The 13,719-nt window shown below is 46.5% G+C and overlaps 1 protein-coding gene across 4 annotated transcripts; it reads left to right on the plus strand.

The window, feature by feature from the left end:
* Positions 1-3,228: 3,228 nt before the first annotated feature.
* Positions 3,229-12,154, plus strand: METTL21A (methyltransferase 21A, HSPA lysine). Of its 4 annotated transcripts, none has more exons than XM_043910244.1 (5): positions 3,239-3,371; positions 3,722-3,800; positions 4,213-4,392; positions 5,633-5,744; positions 10,466-12,154. In XM_043910244.1, exons 3-5 carry the CDS (start codon positions 4,246-4,248, stop codon positions 10,861-10,863), a joined length of 657 nt encoding a protein of 218 aa, XP_043766179.1. In that variant the 5' UTR covers positions 3,239-3,371; positions 3,722-3,800; positions 4,213-4,245; the 3' UTR covers positions 10,864-12,154. The 4 variants fall into 4 exon arrangements, with proteins under 4 accessions (XP_043766180.1, XP_043766179.1, XP_043766181.1 ...); XM_043910246.1 differs by lacking the exon at positions 3,239-3,371 and adding an exon at positions 3,383-3,555; XM_043910245.1 differs by lacking the exon at positions 3,722-3,800 and having other exon boundaries at positions 3,229-3,371.
* The last annotated feature ends 1,565 nt before the right edge of the window (positions 12,155-13,719 follow it).

The raw sequence follows: 13,719 nt of genomic DNA on the forward strand, positions 1-13,719 counted from the left end.
TTGAAAAAGCAAGAGAGTTCCAGAAAAACATCTATTTCTGCTTTACTGACTATGCCAAAGCCTTGACTGTGTGAATCACAATGAACTGTGGAAAATTCTGAAAGAGATGGGAATACCCGACCACCTGACTTGCCTCTTGAGAAATCTGTATGCAGGTTAGGAAGCAACAGTTAGAACTGGACATGGAACAACACACTGGTTCCAGATAGGGAAAGGAGTACATCAAGGCTGTATATTGTCACCCTGATTATTTAACTTATATGCAGAGTACATCATGAGAAATGCTGGGCTGGATGAAGCACAAGCTGGAATCAAGATTGTCAGGAGAAATATCAATAACCTCAGATATGCAGATGACACCACCCTTATGGCAGAAAGTGAAGAAGAACTAGAGTCTCTTGATGAAAGTGAAAGAGGAGAGTGGAAAAAGTTGGTTTAAAGCTCAACATTCAGAAAACAAAGATCATGGCATCTGGGCCCATCACTTCATGGCAAATAGATGGGGAAACAGTGGCAGACTTTTATTTTTTGGGCTCCGAAATCACTGCAGATGGTGACTGCAGCCATGAAATTAAAAGACGCTTACTCCTTGGAAGGAAAGTGATGACCAACTTAGACAGCATATTGAAAAGTAGAGACATAACTTTGCCAACAAAGGTCCATCTACTTAAGGCTATTGTTTTTCCAGTAGTCAGGTATGCATGTGAGAGTTGGACTATAAAGAAAGCTGAGCGCAGAAGAATTGATGCTTTTGAGCTGTGGTGTTGGAGAAGACTCTTGAGAGTCCCTTGGACTGCAAGGAGATCTAACTAGTCCATCCTAAAGGAGATCAGTCCTGGGTGTTCATTGGAAGGACTGATGCTGAAGCTGAAACTCCAATGCTTTGGCCACCTCATGCGAAGAGTTGACTCATTGGAAAAGACCCTGATGCTGGGAGGGATTGGGGGCAGGAGGAGAAGAGGACAACAGAAGATGAGATGGTTGGATGGCATCACCAAACGAATGGACATGAGTTTGAGTAAACTCCAGGAGTTGGTGATGGACAGGGAGGCCTGGCATGTTGCAGTCCATGGGGTCACAAAGAGTCAGACACGACTGAGCAACAGAACTGAACTGAACTGACAACACCAACGGTGAAGTCTAATGTGTAAACTCTGGGGTGATAATGTGTTAGGGTAGGTTCATCAGCTGTAATGTACCATTCTGGTGGGAGATGATAAATGGGGGAGGCTACTACAGGGCAGGGAGTGTTTGGGGGCAGGGAGTGTTTGGGGAATCCTTGCACTTTCTTGCCAGTTTTGACATAAAACAGCCAGTTTATGCCACTAACATAAAAAAGTTAGTGATGAATAACTGAGCAAAGCAAAGAAAAGAAAGAAAAAAAGAAAAGATTTTCACTGGTGACCTTCAAAGTTCTTCCAGTCACTTTTGCAGCCCAGGGTCCCAGCTTTCTACGGAAATCTGGACAGAGAGCAGAGCACGCCCCCTGCGGGATGCGAGAGGAATAGGAAGCGGGGACGCGGGGGTGGGGGTGGCTGCCGGAATTCCAGGCTGCCTGCTGGAATCACCCGGGAAGCTCCGAAAAATAGGATTGCTCTGGCCTCACCGCTTACCGGCTGAGACTCTGCAGTGGCAGCGTCCAGCCCTGCAGTGTTGAAAAGCGCTCCAGTTTATTCCAAAGTGCAGGCGGAGCTGAAACTCACTGCGAGAGAGCGGCGGTGGGTGGGTTGCGGAGTCTGGGGGTCAAGATCCAAGAGGAAAAAGAAACCTTCCAGGGAGAAGGAGGGTAGCCCTCATCTCGCCATTTTCGCCCCGCTCCCTCCAAGCCCCAGCGCAGTCACATTCCTGGATGCTCACTCCAACCGTGTCCCTCCCAGGGGCCTGCGGCCAGATGCCACACTCTGAGCAGCTTTCACCTCAAGAACGGGGGCCCCCAGGGCAGATGCGCTGACCTTTTGGCCGGGGGAGGAAGGAGACAGAATCCCGGCTGACCGCGCGTCCCGCCGCTAGCAACAACACCGGCCGGGGAGCCACGTGCAGGTCGCGTTTCCCGCTCCGCAGCCACGGAGCGCGCGAATTCACTAATTCGGACTTCACCTTGGTGAGACGGAGGTGAGACGGTGAGGACGGATGGGTGACCACGTATTCTTAGGTGCGAATTTTCTCCTACACCCGCTAACTGATCACCCTTAATACTAAAAACCAGCAAGCGCACAAATTTTAAAACCACTCACACACAAAAGCGCGAGCGCCAGAACTATCAGATAGACTGGCAGGTGGACCCACCGCCTGTCCAGCGACAGGCGGGTTGGCCTCGCGGTCCCCGGCCGCGGTGGCACCCACGCCCTCCGCGCCTCCGCATCTCCAGCGGTGTATATCCAGTAGTGTAGGAGTGTTAGTCACTTAGTCGTGTCCGACTCTCTGTGACCCCATGAACTGTAGCCCGCCCATGGAATTCTCCAGGCAAGAATCCTGGAGTGGGTTGCCATTTCCTTCTCCCATCCTGATGGCAGTGGACACTGGAAACGTTTAGGCATAAACTGAAGTTTTGGCTAGCATAGCTCATCAGTAGAGTGAGACCACCTGTTTGCTGGCTTTCAGCACCGCCCTCAGTGTGGCGATCTGCTCCCGTTTGGTGCTCAGTAGGGACCTGAGTTCGAGGATCTCTTCCATCAGGTCTTCCTTGTCTTTATCGATTACGGGGGCCAGCTCCTGTGCTGCAGCTCTTTGAAGAGACAGTTGCAAGGACCGGTCCACGGCTTTCTGCAGATGTTTGATTTGGTCCCGGATTATGGCATTAAGGTTGTAGATATTTACTGGCTCTTTGCGAATGTCACTTGTATCTAATACTGGAGATGATGGTGGGGCAGTAATAACAGAGGGTTTCGTAAATATCCAGAGGGTATCGTAAAGCGGGAAAATCATACTGTTAATGCCCAGTTTAACTTCAGGGTCGACTCCGCCCAGTTTAAGTTCAGGATCGAGTCTGCGGTGGTCGCTATAGAACGCACCGCTTTAGACAGCGTGGATCCCCCACGAACTCCACTCTCGGCGGCCAGAGAAACTGACTTGGGGGCGCCGATATCTTGCGGACTCACGCAGCGGGAACCCCGCCCCGCCATCTCCGCTCTGGGTCCCCACACTGCACCCGCCGCTCCGCGTCGCTGGCGCAAGTGGATCGCTTGTTCTGGGAAGGCGGGGGACCGGAAACGGGTGTCCCAGCGCCGGCCGCCCGCCCCCGCCCGGCCCGGCGGTCTACCGGCTCTCTGCCCCTTTAAAGCCGGTCATTTCCGCCGCCGACCTCGGGGGCGGGGAAAGCGGCGCGCGCGCCACGCGCGCCACGCGCGCCACGCGAGGCCGTCTCTGGAGCCGTAAGTACAGGCAAGGCCGTGCCGCGGGCCCCAGTGTGGGGCCCGCCGGGCGCCGGGGCTGCTGGCCGCGCCCTCGGCGGGGAGGTTCCGGGCTCCCGGGGCGGGGTGAGGCCAGGCCGAGCCGGCGGCCCCTCTCCAGGCTCCCGCCCCTACCCCGCCGCTTCCCGTAGCCCCGGGGCCCGCGGTAATGACGTGTGTCCCTGTCCGCCGCCCCTCTTTGGGGTTGGGGGGCGGGCGACTCCGGGGCGGGCGCCCAGCCGCGGCGGGGGGCCGACTCCATGCCGGACCCAGGGTCCTGCTCCCCGCGAGTGATTCAGAATCCCCGAGTGTCTTTCACTTTCCGTCTGCAGGAAATGGATCTGCGTAGACCGTGTATATCCAGCTGGTATCATAAAGCAGGATAATCACAACGTTAACCCCAGGCTGAAGTTAAGTTTCGAGTCCGTGGTGGTCGCCACTGAACGCTCCGAGGGAGAGGGAGCGAGGGGAGACCGACACAAAACAATAGTGCCCCGCCGACCGCGGCGGGTTGCAAGCCGCAGTCCACGCGGGCCCAGGCTTTTAGAAAGCGCCACTTTCTCAGCGCCCTGAGCTGCCACCTCCACTTCGCTCACTCTTAGCGCGCTGCGAATTCACTGAGTGTATAGGGCATCCAGCACCTTTGGCATGAATTCAGAGCGAAATCTCACTTCCCAGGAGGGCCGTGCAAAAGGGATTAGAGACTTCCCCCCAACTCTTCCTTCTTTTGAACTTGTAACAACTGGCTTTGAGCTTTTGGAGCTACTAAAGAGGTCATGCATTTTCTAGCTAGAGCCTCACTCAGGATTCTTTTGCCCCACAGCTTGGAGGGAGCAGAGAGCTGGGCGGGGGCGAGATGGCCCTGGTGCCCTATGTGGAGACCGCGGAGATGGGACTGCAGAGATTCCACAAGCCTCTGGCCACCTTCTCCTTTGCAAACCACACGATCCAGATCAGGCAGGACTGGAAGCAACTGGGAGTCGCAGCGGTGGTTTGGGACGCGGTAAGTGAGCCCCGGAGGCCTCTGAAAATATCAGCAATTGATGATAAAGACTGCTCTTATTTTTGAAAAGTAACAGCTTTATTGGCTTGTAATTCATATACTGTACCTTTCACTTAAGGTTGTTTTTTTTTAAAGTAAATTCACAGTGGTGCAAGTACCACTACGCTCAGTTTTAAAACATTGCATCACCACACCCCATCCCCAGAAAACTTCTACCCATTAGAATCATTTTCCTGCCCCCCCGCCCCCTCAAATAGATTGCATTTTAAGGGTGAGTAAAGAAAGCTGAGAGAAATTGAGTGACTTGCCACCTGAGCCCCTAGCTGCTTTGGACACTTGTTTTTAAGTTTAACATTGCACAAAGAAAATGTCACTGACAAAGCCCCAAATGAAGATCATGTGTTTTCTTTTAAGTTTTCCATAGTTGTCATGATCAAAAAACGATATTGTAATTGCTGCTTTTTCCTCTCCCCAGCCCTGTTCTTTCAGCTGCTTGTGGCAGACTTGCCCTCAGTCTCTAGCCACATCTGGGATTCAGTGGGAACTCAGGATTCAGTGAATACTGGATAAATGATTGGCATAGATACAGTTTTACAATCTTAACATTGTATTAGGGGTGTCAGAAACATTCAGGGATACAAAATATTGATATATCTGTAACCCAGTAGTACTGCTTCTAGGAATGTAGTCCAAGGTAACTACAAGAAAAGTTTTCTCAGAAAGAGTAATAAAGATACAGAATAGTGAGGAATGGGTGAATCTCCTTCATTCTCACCAAGAAGAGGAATTGCTCCGTATACTAATAGTATGTGGCCATGTCCCCTTTGGTTGTGGCCTTGCTGATCTGAACTCGGTTTAGGAACTGGACATTCCTTAAGCCAGATCACAGAGACTGTTCACGTCAGCTCTGCCAGAATGGTTTGTAAACCTCGAGTGTCAGAGTGCTGTGACGGAGAAGTTAACCTTCCCAGGTTCAGCAGGACCTGGTCTCAGGTGGACAGAATGACTGACGGCTGCTTGTCCCCCTGAGGGCCTCTGGAGGGGCTGGGGGCAGCTGGGCGGTGAGACTCAGTATCCAGGCTTGCTTTAGGGGACCCTGCTGGCAGCAGCTGAGCTCCCTGGGTGCCCTTAACCTGGGAGTTGAGCGGAGGGGGTGCGTGGTAACTTCCAAAAGCACAGAGCCTGCTGGAAATCCTCCAGCGCTTGTTGACCTTAACTATCACACTGTGTTTTGACTCAGGCTGTCGTTCTTGCCACGTATCTGGAGATGGGCACTGTGGAGCTCCGGGGCTGCTCTGCTGTGGAGCTGGGTGCTGGCACAGGGCTGGTGGGCATAGTGGCTGCCCTGCTGGGTGAGTGAGACGCAGGGCTCCCTCCGTGGGAGTGGAGGGGTCGCCTTTCCATGACACAGACCCATTGTCAGCTTCCTCCCTACTGGGTTACTGTCCTTCTCCTTGTACTTGTTAGGAGTCATGGGCCACAGCTGCTATGCTCACAACTTCGGGAAGGCTCATTCCTTCTCTTTCTCTCATTCCGTCATTTGTATTCTCATTGGAGACTGCTTTGCCCCCTTCAATTCTGTGATGATCTTAAGGAGACTGAGTTCAAAGAGAGTTATCTTATTCATGGATGGAGGTTTTTTTCTTTCTTTCTTTTTTTTTTTTACAGTTTTAGGTACCGACCTCCTGCATTGCAGAGGATGCAGGTTTGATCTCTGGGTTGGGAAGTTCCCCTGGAGAAGGAAATGGCAACCCACTCCAGTATTCTTGCCTGGGAAATCCCATGGACAGAGGAGCCTGGTGGGCTACAGTCCATGGGGTCTCAAGCGCTGGACATGACTTAGCAACTAAACCACTCTCCCTGTCTCTGTGTTCGGATTTACCCCAAGGAAGTAAAGAGAGCGGAAAATCTTTTACCTTTGTTGCTGAGGAATCTTTGGTGGTTTGTTCCTTTTAGGAAGGGCTGGGCACCCTGCAGTTTGAACTGACATCTATTAAGCAGTATGTAGTTCTGACTTGATGTCAAAGTTTGTGTGGTTTTTTTTTGCATACAGACATTAATTTAGGCCTAGAGCATTTTTAAGCTTCATTTCTATTTCATAATTCATTGACTCTTTGTTGACAAAGGGTTGACTGCTGACAAATTTTTTGATTCTTTTCTACAACTTCTGGCTTGTGCAGTTCAAACTATTCGATGATTGGGTAGAACTGCCTCTAAGATACCATATATACTATTTCTCACTTCAGTATTGTCAGCTGGGACTCTCAGGGCTAGAGGCCCACTAGGCGCTGACCTCTTTTTTTTTTTCAGTTTAATTTTACTGAAGTATAGTTGATTCCCAGTGTCATGCCAACTTCTTCTGTACAGCAAAGCGACCCAGACATATATACACATTTTCCACTATGCTCTGTCACAGCATACTGAATATAGCTCCCTGTGCTACACCGTGGACTTTGCTGCCATCCATCCCACATGCAACAGTTTGCACCTGCTGATCCCAACCTCCCAATACTCCCTCCTGCCCACTCCCTCACCAGCCCCCAGCTGCAAGTAAGCACTCCACCGCTTCTGACTTCTTTTAACTTTTACTAGCTGTGTTACTGGAGAAGGCAGTGGCACCCCACTCCAGTATTCTTGCCTGGAAAATCCCATGGACGGAGGAGCCTGGTAGGCTGCAGTCCATGGGGTCTCTAAGAGTCCACGACTCAGCGACCGACTCAGATACGACTGAGCGACTTCACTTTCACTTTTCACTTTCATGCATTGGAGAAGGAAGTGGCAACCCACTCCAGTGTTCTTGCCTGGAGAATCCCAGGGACGGGGGAGCCTGGTGGGCTGCCGTCTATGGGGTCGCACAGAGTCGGACACGACTGAAGTGACTTAGCAGCAGCAGCAGCAGCAGCTGTGTTACCTTAGGCAAGTTGCTGAATCTCTAAAACTCTGTTTCCCGATAGAATGAGGATAATGACCGTATTCACTGCCCAGAGAGGATCAAATGAGATCGTGCATAGACATCTATAGGTCATTGACTGGCACAGAGTAAATGCTCAGAATGTGTTCATAGCCCCTCTGCATGTTGTTTCCGATCTGGAAGTCTGAGTTTGTGGGCTTGGCAAAGCCAGGATAAGGTTCTTCAAAGACCATCCCAGAGCCAGGGACTAGTTAGTTGTTGCCACGAAGGATGGGGCCTCTGGGAGGGACCAGAACACAGGATGGCAGACGGTGTGCCCGTGGTTGCCCCGGAAGTACCTGCAGCCTCATTTCTGCAGCGCCCCAGGGCTCGGTGTCCGCTCTGCCCCCCAGCCCTGTCACGTCTGACTCTAGGCTGTGGTTCTGTGTGTCTGTCTCTCCTGGCAGGCTGAGGCTCCTGGGGAAGGGGACAGTGTCTGTGTGTCCCTGGCGCTAATATGCAGCTGGCACACAGCAGGTGCCCAGATAGCTTTGGAATGAAAGATGAACTCGAAAATCAGGAAAATTCCTGTTTGTTATAAAAATGATACTACTCTATTACAAAAATAGCCCTAGAAGCAGTCCAAAAAAAAAAAAAATGGAAAAACCCACCAAAGATTCTGGTTGTTCACGACTTTACAACATCATTACCATTAGCATTTTGGTGTGTTTCCTTCTTTTCCTTTTCTCCATCCACATTTTTAAGAATTTATTTTTAATTGAAGAGTAATTACTTCATCATGTGTTGTTTTCTGGCATACAACAATGTGAATTAGCCATAAATATACATATGTCCCTCCTCCGTGAACCTCTCTCCCACCACCCACCCCATCCCACCCTCTAGGCTGAAACACGGCACTGGGTTGAGCTCCCTGTGTTTTGCAGTAGCTCCCCCCTGGCTATCTGTGTCACGTATGGTAATGTATATGTTTCAGGACCGGTCTCTACGTATCCCGCCCTGTCCTTCCCCAGCTGTGACCACAAGTCTGTTCGGTGTGTCTGCGTCTCTATTCCTGCCCTGCAAATAGGTTCATCAGTACCACTTTTCTAGATTCCACTGATTTGTTAATATACCATATTTGTTTTTCTCTTTCTGACTGACTGCACTCATATAACAGGCTCTAGATTCATCCACCTTACTAGAACTGACTGAGATCCACTCCTTTTTGTGGCCAAGTAATATTCCACTGTATTTATGTACCACGACTTCTTTACCCACTCGTCTGTGGACAGATATCTCGGTTGCTTCTGTGTCCGAGCTGTTGTAAACGGTGCCGCTGTGACCACTGGGGGCCATGTGGCTTTTTCAGTCATGGTTTCCTCAGGGTATATGCCCAGTAGTGTGGTCGCTGGGTCATATGGTCGTTTCAGTACTAGTTTTTTAAAGGAATCTCCATCCATATTTTAATCATAGTTATAATCGTGATTCCATACATGTGCCTATGCATTTGGTTATTCCCCCACCTAAGTTACCTTCTCATTGAGGACTTCCCTTTCAAACCAACTCTCTTACTTCCTGATGTCTTGTATCTCTCTTTCCTGCTTTATTTTTTTCCTTAGTGCATACCTTCGACTAACATACTAGATATCCTACTTTTAAAAACACCCCTTGCTGCCTGTTTCCTCCCTTAAATGTAGATTCTGTGAAGGTAGGGGTCTTTGTCCCATGGCTGATGGCAGCCACTTGGATATTTATGGAATTGGTGGATGTTTTGGGGAATGGTCAGCTGACAGTATGATTCTGCTGAAACTTGGGGCACACTTGGCAGGTCAGAAGTAGCCTCAGAAACCTCTGAGGCAGGCGTTCGAGGAGGTCTCCGTCTAAGAGCTGTTAATGTGAACACTGAGCTGACATGGAAAACCACACCACTCCAGTGCTGACCACAGAGTGCTCTGTAGACTGGTGGGAAGTCCAGGGGGGAAGTCCTGGGTCAAAGTAGGAAGAGGCTTGTTACCCGGAGAGATGGAAAGTATCCCTGAATTCTACTCACCAGGCAGCATTCTGACTAGCAACAGTGATAGGTGCATGCATCTGTCAGCTTGCATATTTTCACAGTATCACACTCAGGACTGAGTCACATGTCCAACTGAATTATATACTGTTACATGTCAAGATAAGAAACCTTCAGTATAAACTGTACTGAAATGGTGCTGCCAACAGCTGTTCTGGGATCCTCTGGGGGATTGCCCATGAAGATTGCAGACTGAAGGATGCAGATGAGAAATAATTTATGAAAGAATGAAATGTACTGTTTATGTTTTAGAATTTACAGGGTTAAAACCAAGCAGGATTGTGTACCATAGTGTTAATGCAAGGTAGATGGGGTGTTTCAGGGCTGACCTTATGTAGTTGCTTCACCTGAAGGGTAACTACCATTTCGGACTTCTCTCCGCCATACTGGTTCAAAAAGTTCAATCTCTTAGTTCATTGTAATCAACCCATAAGAAACAGATGAATACAATACTGCCTCCTTCATTTTACACATTGCTTGTAGAAACTTAGCACATAGAGAACATTATCTCACCTACAGGACTGTTAATACAATCTTGTGATTTTTAACTTTACCATTTTTCCATAATTATATATAAATTGCATGATTACATATAGATTGGCTGCTTCCTGACAGCATAAGTAGAGATAGATTGAAATTTCTTAGTAGCCAGTTAATGTTTTTTCTATGCTTCTTTTTAAAGCTCTAGCCCCAGAAAGGAGCCTTTCTATGTTTAAAAGTATCTTGCTGTCTTCATTTATCATTTGTGCCCAGATTTTTCATCTTTGGCTTTCATTTTGCCCTGAAGCCTACGGACTTGAAGATGGTAACCTAATGAATGAAGTATAATGGTAGACACCTGTGGAGGGTGGGCCACTTCTGCCTGCAGAATTCAGAAGCATAGGCTAGCTTGGGGACTTAGTATTTAATAGGCATAACTTCTGCAAACAGTAAGAAGTCATAGAGGCAAACCGAAGGTTTACATTTACCTGCAGGCAGTAGAGGAGGAGCTTCTGGCCATTGTTCTGACGTGTCAGGTGAAATGTGTAGAGAGGCTCCCCCTGCTGTTTAACTTGACCCCTCTCCTTATTAACTGTACTGATGTGCGCATTACTTTTTGTCCTACATTCTAGGTGCTCACGTGACTATCACGGATCGAAAAGTAGCATTAGAGTTTCTTAAATCAAACGTTCAAGCCAATTTACCACCCCATATCCAGCCCAAAGCTGTTGTTAAGGAGCTGACTTGGGGACAAAATTTGGGGAGTTTTTCACCTGGAGAATTTGACCTGATACTTGGAGCTGATATCATATATTTAGAAGAAACATTCGCAGATCTTCTTCAAACATTGGAGCATCTCTGTAGCAACCACTCAATGGTTCTTTTAGCTTGCCGAATTCGCTATGAACGGGATTACAACTTCTTAGCAATGCTGGAGAGGCAATTTACTGTGAGCAAGGTTCACTATGATTCTGAAAAAGACGTACATATTTACAAAGCACAGAGGAGATGCTTGAGAGAGGACTTGTAATTGGTTCTAATTTATAAGAATGTCGTCACTGAGTGTATCAATTAAGGTCTTACATGGGGAATATAATCATATGTAATAAAGTAGCCCGCTGTACAAGGTTAACCAAAGGTTCTCGAAAGACAAAGCAAATGTACAGTTTTAAAACAAAGCAGCACTTTGTCCCATTGCTGTGACTTCTTTAGTTATATTTTACTAACTCTGAAATTCAATTAACATTAAAGGAAAGTGTGAGATTTTGGTTTTTGTTGTTTCTGTATCCCATATGCTCCCTCTCAATAAACAATTTGCATTGATGCTGTGATGAAGGGTTGGTATAAAGAACTTGTTTTGGTGAGGCTAGGTCATGCAAATCATTTAAAACACATTGTAAGACATATGTTTATCCCAGTTTTCTAATTTTCTGAGTATAAGACAAGAAGTTTAATGTACATTCCCTGAGCCATTAATACTATTGAACTCTTTTGTCTGATGTATTTAGGCCTTAAGTACTTTTGGTTACTAGAGATTAGGATGTGAGTTTTCTGAGGTCTCATATGCGTTTTTGGTGTAATTTCAGATTTAGGTATATAAACAAAAGAGTAAATAAAAATAAAAATTTAGTTATTTTTTGGTAAGCTCCTAAAATGGGGAATAGGTTATCTTCAAATCAAACGCTGTAGTATCTCCCTTCAGCTTCCCCCTTTCTCGAATGTTTTTGTATTTCTCGAGTGTTGTTTTGTAGCCTTTCCCTGCCTCCTCATGATGCACAGGATGACAGTAAAAGAAAAAGTTTTAGCTCTTTCCATGGGAGGTTAACTCCCCAAGTCTCAGTTCCTTCCACATTGCACTTGTAATTGTTTATTCAATGTTTATGTGCCCCAGAAGATTGTACAGTTCCTGGGGGCCAGGAATGCTTCTGCCTCTTTCATTATGGTCTCCCCAGTATCTAGTATATCATAGCCAAGTATTTTTTGAATGAAAAAGATACATTACAGTTAGAGGGTATTGATCTTTGATTGATTGCTACATTGTTTTATGATTACCTTTGATAGACTTTATGAAGTCACACACATACCCTGCCCTTTTGCTTTTTCCCCCACAGTGTAAAAGCTTAAACAACAGCTTAAACATTTAGACCACAAGAATATTATAATCTCAGTATGATGTTTCCTACTAGAGAGAGATTTCTTTGTAAAACATTAGAAACAAGACCTCCTCCCTCTTAACCTTTTAATGACTATTTTGGATGTGTCATATTTTAAATAGAGGTTTAGATAGAGGTTTTACTTTAATAAAGGTGAATTTAAAGTTCTGAGCATTGTCATGTACCAGTTCAACACAATTCTGATAAATGCACATGAAATGGAAATATCCACAGATAACCGAATCCATGAAATGCCAGTACTGTACCACGGGTCTGGAACATCTTTAAAAACAAGTAAAATAAAAGCCCTGCAATATTAACAACACTATAATGAAAGGGCAATCCCATCTAGGTATCTTACTAGGAATGAATATATTAACTGGAGTTCAGCTCCTTTGCTTGAACACCCCTGACTTTGGAGAGAGCTATGAGAATGTCTGTGGGTGTGGATGGGGTGGGGTGGGGGCAGAGCATGCTTGGATGCACTACCAAGTGAAGTGAGCTGTGATTGGGTTCTTTTACATTTCTGTAAAACATTAAGAATCAGAAAAGGTGGAAGGTAATTTTTTCCGCGTGTCCTACAAATAGAAGAAAAGGTGAGAAAAATTCACCAGGAATAGCTTGGTTGTCTAAGTGAAAATCAAGTGGTTTTTTTTTTTTTGGCTTTGGGTTCAAAATGTCACAGGTCCAGTTCCCCAGGGAAATAGACTCAGGGTTGAAGGTTAAGGTTCAGAAAGTTTAAATGAGAATGTTTTCAAGAACAACACCTGAGGGAGTAAAAGTAGCAGGATTGGGAAAGAGGGAGAAATTGGGTTGGGATGCAGGTGGGAAAGCCCTCAGCAGAATTCAGAGCTGGGGTGGCCAGAAAATGGGTGTTGAGGCAAGGGGTGGGACTTACATCCTTGTGTAGCTAGCCATTGGATCCAAGGAGCTTAACCTTGGGGTGGAGACAATTCCTGAGAGACTCAGCGGAGCGCCATCAGCCACTGACATTACCAGAAACTGGGAAATGAGTGCTTCAGGGGTGTGTATAGAGGGAGGGGGTGTAAGAATATGGCCCACTATCAATGTCAACAAAGTTGTGATTTTTTTATTTCTGAGAAAAGGATTAATTTATCCCATAAATATGCATTTTAAGTGTGCTTATTTTGTCCTCAAGGATAGAAATCTAGTCTCCTCTAGACCTACTGTACTAAGCCTTGATTCTCATATTGCTCAGTTTCTTAACTGTTACGTGGTTAACAGCCAGTGGGTATCAGTAACTTTTTTTTCTCAGTTAAAATCAATTGCCAAGTGCTGAGTTAAAATATACATTAGGTTTTTAGAACTAAAACTCTAAAGTACACTTGTTTTCTAAGATCCCTCTTAAGGGTATCTTGCTTTAGTTCATGACAGAACCATTTGAAGCCATGGTTTCTAAGAGTACATTTATTCTTCGTACTCGAGGATCAGAATTAAAATTGATCAGAAAACTTTATCTAAATGAGATGAACACTAGATTGAAAACTGAGGGCAGAGTAACATTGTCTGAAATGTTTCATCATCTTTCCAAGTACAGTTTATGCCCCAGCAAGGCAAGGACTGTACCTCATATTTTATATTTCAAGTGTTAACAGTGTTCTCTTCATAAAAGTTCGATAAATATATACTCATGAAAAATACATATTCCTTTACATATCAGTTACCTTATTAAATTGCCTATTCTCAGGGATATCAAAATGTAAAGCATATTC

This window comes from Cervus elaphus, chromosome 8, assembly GCF_910594005.1.
Source record: "Cervus elaphus chromosome 8, mCerEla1.1, whole genome shotgun sequence".
In the NCBI taxonomy this organism is placed as follows: domain Eukaryota; kingdom Metazoa; phylum Chordata; class Mammalia; order Artiodactyla; family Cervidae; genus Cervus; species Cervus elaphus.